The sequence below is a fragment of the Ptychodera flava genome, chromosome 17 (genome assembly GCF_041260155.1).
Source record: "Ptychodera flava strain L36383 chromosome 17, AS_Pfla_20210202, whole genome shotgun sequence".
In the NCBI taxonomy this organism is placed as follows: domain Eukaryota; kingdom Metazoa; phylum Hemichordata; class Enteropneusta; family Ptychoderidae; genus Ptychodera; species Ptychodera flava.
This window is the reverse complement of record NC_091944.1, coordinates 24,596,805-24,618,077: the sequence shown is the minus strand read 5'-3', so window position 1 is coordinate 24,618,077 and position 21,273 is coordinate 24,596,805. Positions and strand designations below refer to the sequence as shown.

General features: G+C 38.8%; 1 protein-coding gene across 2 annotated transcripts in view; it reads right to left on the bottom strand.

Moving 5' to 3' along the window:
• The window catches only part of LOC139115848 (adenylate cyclase type 3-like), a 92,199-nt gene that overhangs the window by 10,436 nt on the left and 60,490 nt on the right, over window positions 1-21,273 (bottom strand). For both annotated transcript variants that reach the window (XM_070678242.1, XM_070678241.1), the window contains exons 3-14: window positions 16,967-17,116; window positions 16,393-16,517; window positions 15,419-15,530; window positions 14,070-14,197; window positions 13,479-13,637; window positions 12,840-12,984; window positions 11,783-11,854; window positions 11,075-11,199; window positions 3,515-3,676; window positions 2,854-3,058; window positions 1,985-2,095; window positions 551-693 (exon numbers count right to left, since the gene is read on the bottom strand). In XM_070678242.1, the coding sequence (XP_070534343.1) occupies window positions 551-693; window positions 1,985-2,095; window positions 2,854-3,058; window positions 3,515-3,676; window positions 11,075-11,199; window positions 11,783-11,854; window positions 12,840-12,984; window positions 13,479-13,637; window positions 14,070-14,197; window positions 15,419-15,530; window positions 16,393-16,517; window positions 16,967-17,116 (1,637 nt within the window). The remainder of the gene's footprint in view (window positions 1-550; window positions 694-1,984; window positions 2,096-2,853; window positions 3,059-3,514; window positions 3,677-11,074; window positions 11,200-11,782; window positions 11,855-12,839; window positions 12,985-13,478; window positions 13,638-14,069; window positions 14,198-15,418; window positions 15,531-16,392; window positions 16,518-16,966; window positions 17,117-21,273) is intronic.

Genomic DNA, 21,273 nt, shown 5'->3' with positions numbered 1-21,273 from the left:
TTTCTGTGTCGACCAATCTTACATTTGATAAATAAGACGGAACGGACATGCCAACTTTCCTAATTCGGATTTTTCTGGGGTTTCAACATCCAGTTGGCCCACACACTGTGGCCCATTAACTCGATCAACTTTAATATAACGCGCTGTCAGAGACTCTTTCAAGTGCGGATCCGACAAGACAGATTCAGTGAATGTCGAATCGCTCATTCCACGGTTATGGATCTCCGTATTGCAAGGGCAACCCACTGAAATGTACCGTAAAGCAGTTCGCACTACTAAATTGCCTCTTTAAGTCTACACTGTATAGTTGTCGTCCATGCGAGAGATTTTCCGTGACACACATCGCTAATGGACCGACTTACTCACTCCTTAACACACTCGGAGGCCTTGATTTAAACACTTCACGAAACGTGACAAGAGGTTATAACCGTTCAACAACATCTTTATAATCTTCTACAGGGGTTCTTAAGAATCATCTTTAATAAGTAGCGGCTTTTCACACATGACAAGGGGTTGTTGGTGAGAAACACTTTTTTTTCATGATACTTACACGCCTGTGTGTATTTGTTGATCGTAACGATCGTAGAGTTCCGGCAGGAGGACGATATTGATGACGCAATACATGACCGTGATCACAATCTGCATCAACAACTTGATCAAACTCGTGATCTGAACCAGCACGGTAATGCCAACCTGAAATGTGACAAACACGCATAAATAAATTAGCATGCGCTCTGAGATCAGCTTCTTTGCCTGTAGAAATACAAGATTAGCCGCAACTCGGTCCTTATACTTAATTCATTTGCTCCTGCGAGGCTAAGAGGTGTACAACGCGTGAAAGAGACAAATTATTTACTAATCTGGCGCGTATTTGCCATGGCTACGATTCCCTGACTGAAGTTGCGTGGTAAAGGTCCGACCGGGGACCATCTGTTAAAAATGCCGTGTGTTCGAATACTGCTGATGGTACTCAAAGTGTGAGGGCGTGTCGTATCAAGTCGATAGGGTTTGTTTACAAGTAGTTGCAGCAACGGTAGGCAATTTAAGCGGTTTTTTAAAGTCACCTTCTGCTATGGCAACGCTGCATCATGCCTGGCGCGCACACTTTCGGAGTATCATGTCCGTAAACAAGTATCTGGTTCTTTGATGTCAACGAAGTAACCGGACGACAAATCGCCTTCGCAAGTAATTGAAATGAATTCTGTCGGACAGGCACTCTTTAGAAATTACCCATATTGAATTCCGTTACCATGGATACGGATGCGGTATAAATAGCCGCTTAAAAGACCGATTTGCCAGAACAAATCTAAGACTAAAGGAAATCAATATCGGGTATTATGAAATCTCTTTTATGATTGAAGTCTTGCACGATCTGCGGGGACTTGTCAAACACCAAGTTAACACACGTAAATGCATATTGATTTTTATCTCCTCTGTGTAACATAAATTCATTCCAAGAAGCACCCGTTAGCTTATGAAACCTTCATTGCTTATTAAAATAATTTTCAAAGAGTTGAAGTAACATATTTCAATTGACTTGGCTAGCAATATCTAGGAATCAAGTGACTCCTAGAATTAAATATTGTTTTTGAAATTGCACGCGTATGACCGCTATCATAACATCATAAAAATGAGAAAGGTACGGCACAGTCGGCCACTGACGTTTGTGACTAATTTTAACCTGTCCCAAAAATATTAGACACTTAAATAAGTAAATCACTACTTTTTTCACCCCTAATGTGACGTGTTCTTCAATAATGAAAGGAAACAACATCCCTTGAATATTCTTGAAACTACGAATCGATTTTGAAATCAAAGAGCAGTGTAAAAACTTTTGTGAACGACAACTATCGATTTGGAAGGTTGTTGCGGTTTGACTTGAACAGTAAACAGAATCACATGCGACTTGGTCCTGTGATTTGAATCTGAGGCGGGTTTTATAAAATCTCTCAGTACGTGGTTCAATGAACGGTAAAGTACCTACCAAAACCAGGACGGCGATGAAATTGAAGTATTGAGCGTAATAACACCTGTTGTCATACGGGTACAGTGACGTCAGATTAGCGGGATAAGCGGAATCCACGTCACATGAAAACTAAAAGAAAGAAAAAAGTGATAATTCACAAATAACAAAAAAAAATATGTTCCTTTTAAGTATACTTTAATGAATGCATGGTCAAGTTCAACAGCACATTTAAATGGCTGACATGTTTAAAGGGGTTATCTGCGATTGTCAATTTTCCATATATTTTCTTTCAACGACAAAACTTGTGTAATTTGTACAACAGATAAATCAAAGTAACAATCCGACGCACTTTTGAAAAATTGAAATCTTCGTAACGTTCAAAAACAGTCGTGGTTACAGCCTCGTAATGCAGTGTGAAAGGTTAACTCGTTACTGTGAATGCATTATTGGCCATTATATCATACCAGTATAATAATGGCGCAAATACTGCAATCTGATTGGTCGAGAAAATAACTATGCTATATTCGAAATATAGCACGATTGGAACAGTCACGAGCTCTCTGCTAGAGAAAAATTCCCCTTTTGTCGTGTCAAGCCAGAATTTCTCTCTCGAATATTATGATATAATGCCGATAAACTATCTCAGCAACGGGTGTTGCACTCGATTTTGACCAGTTCACTCCGTACATGCAGTCGCTATCGCTCGTGCACATGTATTGTGAATTGGTCAAAATCTGGAAGCATACAGTACCCTCGCTGGGGTGTGGTTTATCGCTTAATTATCCCATGTGGAAGGTTTTCCTTCCAATCCAGGTGCCACGCTGTCCATTCAAGAGCCATGTGCAGATGACGAAGCTGTCTAGGCCAACTTGAACTACTGCACTCACCATATCGATCATGTCGGCGGCTCCGAGCAGCGCTATCACCACGATCGCCCACAGATTTCGAGCCCACCGCGTTGTCTCTATCCAGTTTGCGAAACGCACCATGGGCTTAGGGAATGTGTCGGGAAAGATAGTACCAATGGAGAGAAACGTCAGCAATCCCAGCGAAAAGAATCCGAGGGAAAAGGTAAGGTAACTCGCCAACGTCCTGTCAAAAGTGAAGAAAAAGTTCAAATTAACATAATTCAATACTTCTAGCAGCAAAATTAAAATATCTAGTATTTGTGAGGAAATCAGCATTTGTTTGACATTGAATCCAGGATTGTTAGCCAAGTACAAGTCGGCAGGCAAGTGTATGCATGAATGATCGATATAAACATACTTTCTCACATTCCTTCTGTATCTACCACTGTCTCCTTCTCTGCATACGATGTACCTACCTCACTACCTACCAACATACCAACATACCAACATACATACATACATACATACGTACGTCCATGCATGCATGCATGCATGCATGCATGCATGCATACATACATACATACATACATACATACATACATACATACATACATACATACATACATACATACATACATACATACATACATACATACATACATACATACATACATAACAGAAAATTGCGTCATTTTGTTACCTTGGTAACACAGTTATCTGTGTAAAGAATGCAAATAATATGATGATGACAGAACATGCGATAGACACGCCGCTTTGTCGTTCTTTCTCGCAGTGAAATTGTGACTCCACCTCAGGGTCTTTGAAGTTCAAGGTTATGGGATTGGTCTGCTCCGAAATATTTCTGTGAAAAAAAACACGTAAAAATAGTTGTTGCCTTAATGTGGAATAACTGTAAAATCATGTGATATAATATAGAGAAACTGCGCATGCGCTTCTGAAGAGAAACAAACATTTCCAAAGTCGAATAAAAATAATTAGTGCCGGTTTGAACATTGGAGAGGTTGAGCTAGCCATCACTGAGACCGCAGAGGCAGACTGTCGGAAAATATTCTTTTCCATCTGTCATGGGAGAAAAGTCCGGCTCTGCATAATTATGAATAATAAATCTAACACAACCAATACTCGCTCTACGGGTTTGTTCGTTGCTGAATTAGGAAAAACACATTTATGATTGCTCTAGCAGCTGATTAATTTCAAAGATATAATGGTGTAATAATGTGAAAGAAAAGTAAGAAAATAAATCAGTTTCTATATACAATGTAGTCGATATGACAAACATGCTTTTTATCGAAAATAAATAACTTATGCTTTTGGTCTGTTTTTTTAAATCTATCTAGTAATTTCGTCGCTTTATCACGAACAGACGTCATAAAAAAAAATGCGTCAGTATGCTTCGTCATTGTGTTTCTATCGATGATTATGCTGTTACAGTACTATAATGTACTGTACGGTACGTATATTAAGATGTATAGAGTGGTTTGTTAATGTCTCGTCTCACATCTCTGAGTCAATTAGAAAATAAACACGGACTCATTGAGACGGGCCCGCTCTGGAGGATTCTTGAAGAAATGCCCAATGCGCATGTTTGTTTCTTTTACATTTGTCGTAAAAAACAAGTCCTCGCGATCCCACAAGATTGTTGGCGTATTATAAACCAAGCTCTTTGAAATAATCCTTTCTAAAACTCTTCAACAAAATATAAAAGGTGTAAATCACAGAGATAATGTTGAAACGCTAACCACGATGATTTATGAATTATCTGATTCTCACAAGACGTAATCCTCAAATCACGACATTTGTATGTTATCACATGCACAAGCCAAGTTTGTCGTCTCCGAACAAAAAATACGGGATTTATTCTCTGGTCGTTCTACGTCACGACAACCCGCGTCTATGTCATCAATTTCGGTGCGTCGGACCTTTTTTTGTCGATCTTCGGTGTGATCGTAAATATGTAAACAAACAACATGGCGGCCGATGTTTCTCCCACGATCAAAAGTCATGTAATGAAATCGATATTTTCACAGACTACGACATTACTAATCCGAACGATGTAAACACAAGAGTGTATCGCCTGTATATTCCGAAGGAATTACGTGAATAATTTGCGGAAACAACGAACTCGAAGCTGGTCGCGTATACCGTGGGTTCCGTACGCATTGCAAACAGGGTCAGGTGCGACGTTTACAGTGTTCGCGCCGTCGAGATTCAGTCGATATTTGTTCCCGAAAAATAGCGTATCTTCGTCTGTGATAAATTTCTAGGACTATCCTATCTTTGAAATGGAGAATAACTTTGCGGAAGGTAGCCTACGTGTAGACCGAGAGCTGTCATTTGCTCCACACACGAACGAACTGACGTGAGCGCTAACGCACACGACGGACGACTGGAAATGATTGACAACTTGTGCACGGCGTACTGATATTTATTCCTAAAGTAGTTCAAAGTTTAAACGCGGAATCGTCATGGAAAACTTATTCTATTTTGCAAAAAATAACGAATTCTTGGCTTGTGCATGTGATAAGTATATTATTCCCTAATATTTTTCTTCGTTCAGCTCGGAAAATACTCGTGACGTAATGACCGTGTCACCACTCGTCTTCGACTCGTGGTGACACGGTCATTACGTCACTCGTATTTTCCTTCGCTGAACGAAGAAAAATATTAGGGAATAATATCTAATTATTATATATTCCGTGATTGTATGTATGTATGTATGTGTGTGTGTGTGTATGTATGTGTGTATGTATGTATGTATGTATGTATGTATGTATGTATAATATATGCATGCATGTATGTATGTATGTATGTATGTATGTATGTATGTATGTATGTATGTATGTATGTATGTATGTATGTATGTATGTATGTATGTATGTATGTACGGTGTGTGTGTGTATGTATGTATGTATGTATGTATGTATGTATGTATGTATGTATGTATGTATGTATGTATGTATGTATGTATGTATGATTTATGCCTAATATAAATCCGTTGGTGAATGATTTTTGATGCTTTATTTCCAAATAAAAACGCTACAGGGTGGCATTGTCAACCCTGAGAAATAAAGCCATGAACGTAAATTTATCAATACTGAAATTATCAACACCGCATCATCGAGGAGAGAGCTCCTCTTACATTATTTAGTGAAAGTCGCTGAAGTGAAACCAAGTCGTTTGTTCTCATTGCTCTGTTTTCCCGGCCAAAGTCATAGACATTAATATGAATGAATGTGTGTGCTTAAACTAGAAAGCACCCTAAACTTCCAAATCAGATTAATTGATGTAAGAGGATAGCATGTCGGTGTTTATTTGAATAAATATCCGTCTTTTCCGGTGACTTTAATGGATGTGTCCGGTATTAAGGTATTTAGGAATTAAGGTAGAATGCGCCTCGGGGACAGATATTCGAACTCAAACTTTTACAGTAAAATTTTGTCTACCACCTGCCATAGCTCATTTCGAAACTCATGAAGTAACTGAACATTTTAATTGTTATTTTTTTGAACGTAGGGATGGCGGCCATTTCGAAATTCAAGAATCGGTAAAAATTGGATTATATGTTTTTTTTACCAAATTCTGCGCGGCGACTCCCGATGATTGTTCTTTATTTCAAAAGGGAGGGATTTAAAGTCTCGTTATAAAAATATGGAGCAAAAGATCAAGGGATTCAATTTAAAGGCGAGTACTGAATTTCGGAATGAAAATAGATGTACAATCTACTCGCGAACTGCAACCTGACAGGACCAAGATGTCAGACACGATTGACCTCTCTGGTGACCCTGATCTATTGACTCATTAAGGGCAAGTACTCAGTTAAAGACAAGAGACGGGAGACAGCTAAGGTCAAAAGTTCACAGAGGTTTGCCAGAACCACTATACATATCATGCCAGAGTTTTTCGACTGGTTGGAATTAAAAACACTTAAACACATTTATTGAAAATTGTGTCTCATACATCAGGGAAACTTAGCTGTTAGAATAGGTGGAGACCAATATATTAGCAAGAGTGCAGGGCCAAATTTTCATTTACAAACCACACTGGTTAAGTCGCCTTGCACGAAATATTTTGTGACATTTGTGTCGATCGATCTACGTTCAATATTAATATATATCCTTATACATAACAATGATAAATAAACTACAAGTCACTTCACTCTATCAAAATTATAATCTAGGTTTGTTTGTTTGCTTGTTTTTGTCTTTTTTTACCCGCATGCATATGCTTTATGAAATACCCTTGAGAGAATCCAAACCTCATCGTAGAATCTGTTTGCCTGTGTTCATGTTCGTGTTCATGTCGATGAAGAAAGAGAGTGAGTGCAAAAAAGAATATGAAATACTAAGTTACATTGGCTTTTTGTTACAAATTTCTATTTTGAACACACAGTGGAGTTGTCCCCAACCTCTTAGAAAGTTCTGGTAGAGGTCAGTTGACAACCAATACAGTTATTGAGGAGTTTTAGTAGTGATGCATAAACCGTTTATTATTTCCGATGCGATGTCGCCGACAGAACGAGGCCCTCAGTCATCAAGCGTGCTTCTTATGTTGAGCAATTTTCTATTATTCTCCAGTATTTATTTACTGATCAAACTAGTAAAACCATAGAGCATATCATTGGTACGAACAATTACAATACACATCGTCACTGTCAGGCGCTTGCGTCGTTGAGTATACAGCCTTCACAAACGCCACTGAACCACAATCATAAGAGGAATCATCCAGATGAAAAGCACAATGGACGATATTAAAAATTCGATAACAATGTTGCCGTTTTAATTGTAAGCTGCAATATAATGCTATTAAATATGTATGCTACTTTTACAATACAAAACGTCACTCAGAGGTGATAAGGAAAGCAATCGAGATGATAAGAAATACTCAATTTCGAGGTCTTGCAACGACAGTGCTATTGAAATGTGTTATTTTAATTGATCTACGTCACGAAATTTCTTTAGCACAGAAATAAATATTGTTGCCATGACAACGATTTTGACATTACATTCATCAATAGGTTACTAATTACTGTCGTTGTTTTAGTTTTTGTCGAAAAATAATTCTTGTATTGCAATATTAAGGGCTAAACGTTACCTATGTCACATAAGTTAAAGTCATATACACATATTTCTTAATCAATTGTACATCTAGAAAATTCATGTACATACATACATACATACATACATACATACATACATACATACATACATACACACACAAATACATATACATACATACATACACACATACACACACATACATACATACATACATACATACATACATACATACATACATACATACATACATACATACATACATACACACACACACACACACACCACACACACACACACACACATACATACATACATACATACATACATACATACATACATACATACATACATACATACATACATACATACATACATACATACATACATGGACACACACATGACTGTGTTTGTATTTTTTAGTGAATTCAATTTTGATTTTTTCAGTTACTTATTTGTTTATGTCATCGTATATTTATGTCTTCGTTTGTTTGCTGGTAATACGTCGAATCGACATTAACATTACTGTTTCTGTTATTTCATCTTGTTTTATTGAATATTGCGGTAGCATTTGAAAAGCTGCGGTCAACGGTATGCAAGGGTCAGTATCAACGTATACGGTGAAGAATTTTCTGGTAAAAAAGACAATCTCTATAAAGAACTTGGGCATCATCGCAGAAGAAAGACCCATACAGCCGCAACGACATCATCAATCAATAATGAAGAAAAATATACCCTGCGATCCGACTCTATGCATTATTAAAACGCCTAACTCACTTGCAGTCCGGGAAAAGGGACATTATTGAACAACACAAATAGACCTGCCAACGTGGTCATTTCGTTTGATGGATAGCCGCTCCGCATATCGCTGGGTGCCGCCCTCTTCATGACAAAGGCGCGGCGTGATACGCAACCCTGAAAGCATGTGACGCACACATCTAATTGCAAAAGCGAGTAAAACTGATCATTCAACCAATAATACAGAGATGGAAGGTAGATATGAGACTGACGTTGATAACAAAGCCCATCCATCACTTGTGAAGCTGAAATTGTACCTTGCCCTATCTCATCTGTTTATATCACAAATGTCTACTTTCACTAGGACTTCAATTGTCTACTAAAGCGAGGGCTCTCTCTCTCTCTCTCTCTCTCTCTCTCTCTCTCTCTCTCTCTCTCTCTCTCTCTCTCTCTCTCTCTCTCTCTCAGAATAGAAACTGGAAATACGGTAACAAAGGCAAACTGCAACCTGTTATATATATATATATATATATATATATATATATATATATATATATATATATATATATATATATATATATATATATATATATATATATATATATATATATATAAGAGGTGGCCATAAAGCCATTATGGTGATAACCGGGAGGGCACATTGTAGACATTTTGTGTATTTCGCTCACTGCTTTAATAGTAGTTAGAGCACTCTGAGATTGTTTGGGCAGCCTCTTGCGTAATATAAGGGGCGTTCACTGTTGGCACTATGCTTCCCTCATGGTATGTATTGCCGTTGGAGCACTCTGGTGAGTCCATATTTTCAATCCTCAACAATGTGTAACCATACTCTCTGTGTCCAAGTTCAGAGGTTGCCATAAAGCCATTAAGGTGATAACCGGGAGGGCACATTGTATACATTTTGTATGTATATATATATATATATATATATATATATATATATATATATATATATATATATATATATATATTATATATATATATATATATATATATATATATATATATATTATATATATATATATATATATATATATATATATATATATATATGATCATGATGGATAGGTACTAGATAGATGTTTGCATGTGTAGACCTAAATGTCGTATATTAAATTGTATTTTATTACCCATAATTATCCTTAAATAACAAACACCTACACAGGATTGCTAACATTTATAACACTGGTGCCGGGTGCAAATTCTGATTAACTCTCACAGAAGACTAATCGGTCGAATAGCTGTTGTGTTGGAAAAAACTAAACTGCGCGTACGATATCTACGGGCAAATTCAAGATGGCGTAACACCTCGACGATTTGTGTGGACCAAAACGAGGCTATGGCCTCGCGTTCTGAATGGTGGCCATGGTACATGTGACGTCAACGTCACGAACGTGATCGCCCAGAGTATTCATATCCATTTAAAGCCTGGATACATCAAATCAAAGTCCAAAGTCCTTTTAACTTCAGAAAAGTAGTCAGTGCATGTAAGCTTTTTGACCTTGAATATATTCCCTTTGCTTTTTAACGACATGAAAACGGAAAATGTATTGATGTGTACGACATCATCACGTGATTTCCATCACAAGCAGGAGGCTATTTTCGGTCCTTGTGATAGTTTTAACAATGCGAGTGTGACAGACTAGGAAGGAGCTAAGTTAACGAACTGTACATATGTAGGTATTGTTTATACTATGGGAAACACTGTCGATAATCAGTATGGCTATTTTCACGAACAGACCGTGACGTAGCAACTGCTTGTAATCGCTATGTTGGCGGGGCATGCATGGACTTAATATCCCCAATCTTACCGTACCGCACCCCCTGGAATACACGATTGCATGAGGTTCATTACGAGGCTTAATAATGAGTTCCAGAGGACGGAACAAAAGATAGTGTCACAGATGACATGTCACGTGGTTTTCTAGTGGACAAAACACGAAGAAACATCGACCAAGGAGACTCAAACTATCACAGGCATGCCCCCCCCCACCCTTGATGGACGGAAGCATGGCAAACTAGAGTAGCATATGTTTGAATTATAATTGTTAGCTTTCTTTTCTCTGCCTGTTGTCGACATTTATGTGTTAATATAAAACATATTATTCTAGATTCAAAGACGTTCTACAGAATAATCTTCTTCGGATGTGAGATTTTATGCGACGGGCTTCCGCTGCTCGTGGTATTTCCGAAAGCAGACGTGTAGATGAAGTATGCAACCCACGCACCATTGCATAAAACACTATATCGGCGATATGTCATGTCTACCGAACACGCCACAATGTTCACCACTTTAATCATTTGACCAACAAAGCGCCATCTTCTCGTCAGTTTAAGTATGATATATTTCGAGTCTACAAGAAGCAAGTCTTTTAATTACCGGGAACAAAGGGATGGAAAGCAATTTTAGGCAATAAGAACCAACTCACGCGTTGTGTTCACGCTCCACGAGAGCTTCATAGATTATCCTGTTCACTTCGGTGTCATTTCCGACCCTCCTAGCACTCTGCGCTCTGACTGCCAGCGATGTCTTGCTCTCTTTCTCCCGTTCGATCTTGAAGAAAAACCGAAAGAGTGACAGAAACGTTTATCAAAACAGGTCGGGTCTTGTATGACGTACGTAATACAATATGTGCCCTGGCTTGCATTTCTATCGTCTGCCTGCAGTCTGTGTACATATGGCTTCTGCTGTTTCCTCCCTGTCACTGTCTGTCTGCTTAGCTGATCTGTTCGCTCTCTGTCTCTTGTCTCTAGCTGCTTATCAAATTTCTTCTTCACAGCTCTGTGATTCTGTATTTTTCAAACTTCTTTAAATACTTCAAACACAGACCTAGCTGTAATCAGATGAATGATCCACACTTCGCCCAAACAAACAATGAAGTGTTCATCATCATAAAAGCATTGGAAATAATTACCGATTTCGCACCTATCCTTTTACTAGTTAAGCGCGCCACATGCATACTTTTACATATTTATAGTTTTTACAACTCTAACAACAACAACAACAACGACAACAACAACAACGATAACAGCAACAACAAAAATAATAATAACAACAATAACAATAATAATAATGATAATAATATAATAATAATAACAATAATAATAAGCTAGTTCTCTAGCATCATACTACCTACCTCGTCATGTGACCCCTTTTCACTGCCTGCATCAGTGTCAGTTGGGACGGATAAGGTCTGTATGACTTCATCCTGGGAATAAAAAAAGACATTTTTAGTTAAGTTTACCATTTTGTAACTGCCATTTTCCCTGCATTATTTCTAAAGACAGTATATTTGCAATTCGAAATTACTTTGAACGAGTTGTGTTTGATTCTCATGGTAACAGCTATACTACATGTATCACTTGGGGTCAAGTTTAAAAGCATTGCGTGTACTTCAAATACGTGGTATAACACTCGCAAAACGTTTTAGTCATTAGCTCCATTTTTTTCCCATATATGTTATTTCGTTTAATACGCGTACGTATTGACGCTAGTAGTCATGTAATTATTGCGATCAGTGGGTATGCATGTTATGACCTGCCGATGTTGTTATCTCTCTGCCTAGGGAATTAATCATGTGCTTCGCACTGCGAATTTCTGCCATCCATTCGTCATTTTTAATGTACTAATAGGAGCTTACAGTAAGACGATTAAACACGTTTTCGCGTGATTGTAAACTAGCGTGTGCTCGATTGAAAAACGAAAACGAGAAATTCGTACTATTGAAAAATACGATTAACGTCATCTAAGGCAGAAACAGATCAAGACTGAGATAGGCAGACGGAGACAGACAGGAAAGGAGACAGCCTGACAGAGACAGACAGAGAGTCCTGTGACAGACAGACTGTCGCTGTGACAGAGAGAGGCAGAGACAGTCGCTGTGAGAGACAGAGAAGGACAGACAGGAAAACTATACAGGACATACAGACAGACAGATAGATAGACAGACGGACAGGAACAGAGAGGGAGAGTCAGACACACGGAGTTGAAGCAAAGAGAATGGTTGCGACAGACAGACAGCGGGATATAACGATAGAAATTAAGATGACTACGACGAAAGACAGATAGACAGACAGACAAACAAACAGATAGACAAATCTTCTTATGATGGGAAAAAAATGAAATGAACCCGACGTGTGAATACTTAAACAAATCAGATGGGTGACACTAAAGCTGGTATATGGTTCACTTACTGTTTTTGGCAATTTTGGCGCCTTTATCAGGTATGTTTTAATATTTCTTGCTTTGATGTAGTCATTTCTCGCTTCTCCCTCTCCTGGCTCAGTCTCAAACGTAGACGAGAGGCAGTCGTATGTTGTCTGGGATATGTGCACACGTCTGCAAGATATTAGAAAAAAGTGTGAAAATGAAGCAATATGTTATCTGTCGCGATATTATTATTGTCATGGAGACGGGAAACGGAGTCCCCGTGCCGAAATATGGCACACCACAAATGGAAGAATAAGTTGGTACAGAATTTGATTTACAAATGGAAATGAATTGGATTTTGTTAACGCCGATCGATCTCCATATAACGTTTATTTTATTGCTGTCGTTTATGACATATGATGCTAACTATGATCCATAGTTAAATTTAGATCAATAGACCAAATATACTATGATAAAGCGATCGGCATCAGTGACAATGTGTATACTGAAATATTCAAATACGGGAAAATAATTGTTAAAATACACGTCGATTAAAACTCATACATGTATGAAGCATATCATATGTATGGTGAAAGTGTTCAAACTACAATTTGCTTGATGCATTTCAAAAGAGTTTTTTTTTAAACTTTATAAAGAAGAATCGGTTAACAAGTGGAACTGACCCAGGTATTCCACCCGACTCCATATTGTTTGCTAGTGTCACATCTTTACTCCACACGTCGAACTGCCATTGTCTCTGACCCATGACCCCGGCCAGCACAGCACCCGTATGTATACCAACGCGCATGTCCACGCCAGATTTCGTTTTCTCTCGGACGGCACTGTTAAGGGGAGATAAGGTTATCGTTTTCAGTTATTGAGTGTGACAGCGGCCATTGAAAAAAGTTGATGCGGTTAGTATGCAATCACGTGTTTCATATCGGTATGACACGCAGAATTAAATTAAACCACGACAACAGCGATGCAAGCCACTGAGCTTCTTGCCACTTTCGACGCAATGTATCACATCTATACATATATAGACCCTCGTGTTTTTCTCGAGGGTCTATATGATCTATAGAAGTGGCAAGAAAAATTAAGAAGTTTATAGTGCGATCAGAATTTTAATAAAAGAATGTTAAATATTGTGAAAGGGAGATCGCATCAACGAATAGCTAGGAATTTCAAAAAATTATTCCTCCAATCTTACAAACCAATCCCCACCAAGCGATGTCAATGGTCTCGCCCTGTGAGTAAAGCAGACTCCGACTTACGCAATGGCGATGACCATGTCTAAGCCCATTTGGACACTGTCGTCTGCATGATCTGGACGAGATTCTGGCACTCCACAGATACAGTAGTAGCAATCACCAAGAATTTTGATACGAAGCTGGTTATTCTCCTAGAATGGCCCGAAAATACGACAATACATTCACATTACAATTCCGAGTCGAACATCACCATATGAAAGTGCATAATTATATGATATATATAAATAAATTTACATATCAAAGGGACAATAGCTATGTCACAGTGGTACTATTTGTCCTACAGTACAAGTGAATATTCCTATTCTTCTCCTTTAACCCTTTGAGTGCTGTAATTTTTCCCACCAAAATTTTTGTGCAACATTTTACCAATTTTTTGGGATTTTTTCTGTATTTTTTTGATAATTTTGGATCAAATGGCCATCACATTTCATTGGCTACACTTTTTCACCAAAATTTTGGCAAAAATCTGGAAAAATTTGACTGGGGTACATTTTATAAAAGTGTCAACAATTGACTTTGGCGCTTAAAGGTTTCTTCAAGTTACATGTTGAACGCGCCTGGGGACAGAAATTCAGACTTTCAAATTTTAGCATTTCTCTTCTGATCTACCACTTGTGGGGGCTCATTTTAAAGCTCTTGATGAAAGAAAAGTTTCACCGTCTTAGTTTTTTGAAAATTTTGTTTTTCACCATAGAGCAAACACAGGGATGGCGGCCATTTTGAATTTCAAATATCGGGAAATATCTTAGGTAATTTGTCTCTCTAGTACTAAATTTTGCACGGTAGACCTAACCCCTGATTTTTCTCCTTGCTTTAGTAAGAGATGGTCGAAAGTTTCATTAATGAAAGTTTGAGTAAATGTAATAAGTCTTTTACTTTCAGCTTTGGTAACACAGCGTATTGTAGATATCATAAGATATTATGTTAGTAAATAATTTTCTAGTCTGGACTAAAATTCATTCGTCAATAATGATACTACACATAACACAATTACAAGCTGCGTTGACGAGTTGACATTTTCACATGATTTGGGGAGAAGAACAAGAAACTGTATTTCACGGTAGACCACAAATTGCAGAAAATGCACTAACGGATACAGCTTAGGGTTTTAGTAGAATACGCCTTGGGGGCAGATATTCGACCCCTCACATTTTTACGATTCTCTGCTGATCTACCGCTTGTGGGGGTTCATTTTAAAGCTCTTGGAGCAAGAATGATTTTTATTGTCTCAGATTTTTAAAAAATTGAAAATTTTCGTTTTCCCAATTATCATAAGCTTAGTTAACGGCGATGGCGTATACGCTACAAACTATGATAACCGGCCGCGATGGACGCAAGGTAGAATATCTTACCTCCGCAAGTTTATCAAAAGTGGCGAACAGTCCGTTCAGAACTTTGACCAGCTCCTGGGCTGTAAGCTTTGATGACATCGCCGTAAAGCCCACGATATCTGCGAAGAGAATGCTGGGATACGGGCCGAAGAAAAAGCAAAAAGGTTATTTCTAAGAAGGCTTTACTGCTAATCTGAAGGAGGTTTCGTGGTGATAACGGTTGGAAAATCCTTACTCGATTCGTGAATACAAAAGCAATAAATTGACGGAAATTAAGGTACTAGGTATCTGACCTTTGATATTGAGACAGTACAGACGAGTCGCAGATTACTGCCGGGAGAGTTTGGTCAACAGATCTCTCCTCTGTGATTTAATGTCTGTTACCAGTGGGGATTACGGGTCCTCGGGCGTAAACTGACATTTAGAATAGGGTGTGCGTTGAATAAATCCATACAAGATGGGAAATTGTTGTGACCGCGTCGATCACCGTTATTAAATTACACGCCCGATATTACACCTTGGCGGAATCTAAGATTGCTGTCTCATTTATGGGCGACAATTTGACATAGAACGGCCGAAAATTCCCTTATCAACAAATGGTTAATTTTTGAATGTCGATATGGTAGTTTTTTTATTGCAATTTCTTGTAAACAGATTACACCCGTTTTTATCGCTGATTATACATGCGAGCAGCTGTGCGATGATTTAATCCATGACGTCATTCAAAAAATGACGGGACATCAAGAACTCTTTACGCGAGGATCTTGTTGTTTTGTGGGTTATTAAAGTTATTCGAGAGCAAAGCAAAGCACTTAAACGGCAGTGTCTCCGTCGTGTCTTGCAACAGATGTCGACCCAATCCTTCATAAAAACACCTCATCTGGTAGGCTCATCTTCGACCTTATGCGTCGGGCAATATGCTCCTTTCTAATGCGACCAACAGAATGAAATATCGAATCCTAAATGGCTAAATCGGCAAATCACGTGCAGCTCACCTGACATTTTCATATCGTTTTATGTAAATTTTATTAAATTGGCCGTTCTGTATGGATGATCTGCCGACATCATCTTGCAGTTCAATGGCCACGTGTTTAGGTAGGACGGAGAGGAGCAGAGTTTCCTATTAAAAACAAACAAAACAAAACACTTTCGTCATAGTCATCAAAAGATTATTTTGTTATAGAAATTATACTATAGTTACATTTTACTTTTGTAATGAACATATCGCTGGGTTAATATGTTCGAAGAGTCGGCAAGCTGCCCAGTTTGTTTGTTCGTTCATGTCATCTCAAATTATTTTAGATTTCTCAGATTATACGTTTGTTTCTCATCCTTGGTCTCTTACAAAACTATGAATATATAAATATATATATATATATATATATATATATATATATATATATATATATATATATATATATATATATATATATATATATATATATATATTTCGAGAGAAAGAAACAAAAAGAACTTGACAATGATACTACGGATCGTGGTTAGATGGTGAGAAGTGACACCTTGTCCTTTTTAGCCTGACTACATAAAAATCTTCTTAGATCTGTTTACCTGTTGCTGTTTTTGTTCTTCGAGGCTGACCTTGACCTCCAAGGACGCCCTGGTGTCCTGGAACGCTCGGCGAAGTTTTCTGTCTGACATCAGGTACGACACGCATCCCAGGATGACTGCACAGATGTAGAGTAAGTAATTTGCTATAAGCTGCAAGAAATGGATAAAAATAGGATTAAAAAATCAATGGATATCATCGAGTGTTCAAATATGAAGACGTACCAACTACGGAATCAGTATTAGTCAACATTTCATATGAAAAATACCATGGGATTTAATATTTATCTCATGAACAGTCTTCTTATTTTCCTTTGACGTAGATGGATCAAAATTATCGTAACAAATTGCATGAATTTTGTCGCGATTTGTATTTTATTTACGCGGATTACTTTCAATTAAAGAGTAAAGCGGCCCGTTACCCAGGAGATACTTTCATTCATAAATCCCATCAAGCTGAAATTTTGATACATCGAATGGTATCTCCACCAACCAGACGTACGGATTCGGTCACGTGAACGTGTCAACTATTGTCTCGCGCTGTACCGATGCCAAGGCAAGTCGGCCATCGGCCGCGGACATAGCTTTCACCGCGCTAGCGACGGATAGCCATAGTATTCAGAGTTATTTAGAATATTTACAAATAGATTTATGAAGTAAATGCAACGACACGATCGAAACAGTAATTCTCATTCTCAGAGATGCCGTGGCTTTTGAAAATATCACACAAGTTTACGACCTTGGCGAGCGCGACGATTCCGTTCGATGACTCACAGGGTGTACCCCATTGCATGTTTGCGCCCACAATGCTGCCGTCACCGGTCTCTGCCGGTGTCAACTCGTGTTTTCGTCTTACTGACTTTGATGTTTGCAGTGACACATATCTCGCCCATGGATACATCCTTATTTTGCTACTTGATGGAAACTCTGTTTTGAGTGTTGTCTGAGTAACTTTCGAAGTACATCGGATTCAACAGCGCTGCACACAGCTCGACAGCTTATGTCTTCGCTACAGCCTTACGCCGCCCTGCAAGTTTGATTCCGAGCGAGAATTTACGGAATTTTTTGTTGCAATGAAGAAGGAAATATATCGTTGCTAGTCGAATGACTTTATACTTGTGCCTCCTATGTCGCTTTCTCTTAGTGTGCTCGTTTATTTAGTTGAACTTACGTTGAGGTGTAGGTTTCGGTTTTATCCCCAACCGGGGTCGCCAGGTACGACGTCCACCTATACACGACTCGACTGGAGCCGCAACGTTACTTGAGCCATTCGACGGTATCCCTTTATATATATATATATATATATACGTATACCTTGACAAATAAATGGCAGTATGTTCTGATAGTTACCAGACATTTAAACGTGTACTATTGCAGCTTGAAGAAGCTTTATGAGAGCTATACTGAGAGAGAGAGAGAGAGAGAGAGAGAGAGAGAGAGAGAGAGAGAGAGAGAGAGAGAGAGAGAGAGAGAGAGAGAGAGAGAGAGAGAGGGGGCAATTGCAGAGCAGTGAGAAGGAATTTGATAAGCAGCTAGAGACAAGAGACAGACAGCGAGAGGGAGAATGAGAGAGACAGAGAGACAGAGAGACAGACCTAGACCTAGACGGACAGACAGACAGGCAAACAGACAGACAGAAAAAGAGAGGAAATTTGTAATATGCTGCCGGTAAGAGAAAAATGTGTCGCACCAACGGATAATAAGTTATGATCTTTCTAGAAAAGAATAAATGTAAACTATATTGTACCATAAATGCATGCATCGCATAAACATTTCACATGTTGCGATGACGTTACATTGAAACGTATGTAACACGATGCCCTTGACTATGATAATGTCACACGGCGGGAAAAAATTATATCCACTCTGCTACACGCTGATCAATCATCTCAAGTTTCAACGCATACGAACTATTTAATATGGCCAGGATTTTCCTTTTGTTAATTCATTATTGAACCTCTTCAATAACCGCATTTACTGCTCTGTATCCATGGAAACAGTCAATAGCGATCTCACGTCGCTATGGTTTCAGACCTCTGCATCACGGGCGGCATTCCTGTCAACAATTTCATTTCATTGCAGCGAACTGGCTAACTTTACGACGCTAGCGCGACTCTCAATAGGCGTATTCTCATCATGTCCCGCACATTTTTTTTCCATGAGTTTGGCTGTTTTGAGAGCGTAAATATACAGTTTTAGCAAATATTTGATAGCGAGCTGCCGAAGCAATCAACGGTGAGCAAATTTGTTCTTCCCGTCGGAGATTGCGTAGCGGTCGGTCCTGGAGACAAGCGCAACCGCTTACTGTTACATATGAGTTTGTCGGTCCGCGTGATTTGTTTGTGACTATCAGAGCCATTTGTGATCTCTTACGATTCCTCTCCGCCGTGCATCGGTGAAACATAACCGTCACATTTCCTTCAGCTCAACATTTTCAATCGCTAATTTCGCCTCCAGCGATTCTGTCACAGCTCAACATTGGAAGATGTCAATTTCCTCCGATGATGCACCCGTAGCAAAGTTACAAAGTAATGAGCAACATCCAACCACTTCTCTTCTTGAAACTCAACAATCTAAATCGTCAGTTTCATTTCTTTGTGGCTGTTACATCTTATAGCAGTACCGTGATTGAAGACGGCGCTCTCTTTTTAATGACAAACTCAAATATTTGAGTAGATTTTTATTGAGAGAGCATGCACGGCCAAATAAACTTCATGGTCACGGCACTTGTCAAACATATTACAAGCAGAGTGGTCATGGCTCTCCACTAGTGACTGATTTTTGTGACCAAAAGTCGATAAATCGGCAAAGAAATCCTAACAGGAAATCACTGTTAAAGCGTTTGACAATAGTTTTCTTTCTACTTTCCGCATCCAAAAGTATCTGTCGGGTCGATATCACCCCCTGTTTCGTAGGAAATAGTGCCGTATACCCGTCACTTTATTCCGACACTAAGTCAGTCTTCTATGTTTTTTGAAAGAGCGTTTAATGCAGAGCGGAGAATTGCAAGGAAACAAGACCCATTTGCTAAAAAGGGAACACTGAATCATGCCGAGGGCGTTCAAAATTCTAGCTTCCTCGACAATGGGTGGCGATGAAAGGAAACACTATCCCTCCAGGGCGATGCTCTTCCCTGAAACAGAACGCGGACATCCATCTCTTTTCTTTCATTTTTTCACATGGGCGCTCTATCACCTCAAGTAATGTTATTCTTATAATGTATGAGAAAGATGCAATGGTAATCATTATAAATTGTAACCATCTCCGCCGTTACGACAAAAGCGACGGCATACATTAATCGCCCAACGCTCTCGTGTAACGCGGGAAAGGGTCGTGATTCAATCATGCATCGTCGTCTTAAAGGGAATGGCGTTGTCAATACTATGATAATTCATCGTCTGTAGTGTTATATTAGCCCGTGTACTTCCATTTGTGTAAAGAGAGCGAGAGAGAGAGAGAGAGAGAGAGAGAGAGAGAGAGAGAGAGAGAGAGAGAGAGAGAGAGAGAGAGAGAGAGAGAGAGAGAGAGAGAGAGAGAGAGAGAGAGATATTACATAACGTATCTGTATCTCTGCGTGCCTGTTTGTGCGTGTATGTGTGTGTTTAATGCGTTTACTTTTTCATCAGTAACATTAAGAAGTTTCTCAGGAGAACTTCCACCCTTTTCTGTTTCATTTTATCACCGATATCTCAGCAATACAGCATATTCACACTCTCAGGCAATCCAAACTGTCTTATCGGTGTGGATCAACTATTTGCAATCTTTCCTCCATTCATGTTTGGCCTCGGTCTGACGTGTATTGTGCGTTACTTGTGTGGCTCGAAAACGTGAAACTTACAGATTGCTGTAGAGCAAAGTGTATAGTGAAGTTATATAGAAGGAGAAAAGGGGACGCACTGTGTGAACGTGATTACACGTGCGCCCCTGTCTTTGCGCGTCATGCTGTCACCAAGCAACAGCCCTTAGATGTATGTACGCCTCATTTGCATGTTAACACATTTCACATTCTTACATATTATACGTGCCTGGGACAAATGTGCAGCGGTTCGGAAAATTGTGGCAATCACAGACGGCGATGATGTTTAATTACGAGACCGAGATTTTGCGTGTCAGAAATACGATAATTTTTTCGGTTTGAGTCCGTGACAATCAGAAAAAAATTCGATTTCAGTACACCAATTTCTTAGATACATATGGCGTGGCACAACTGTTACAATACGGTCGCCTAAAATCCTGATGTTTACCAATTATGTCATTGCAAGAAATATCGACAGAAAACGGGTATATACATATTTTTGGGTGCTCCAAAT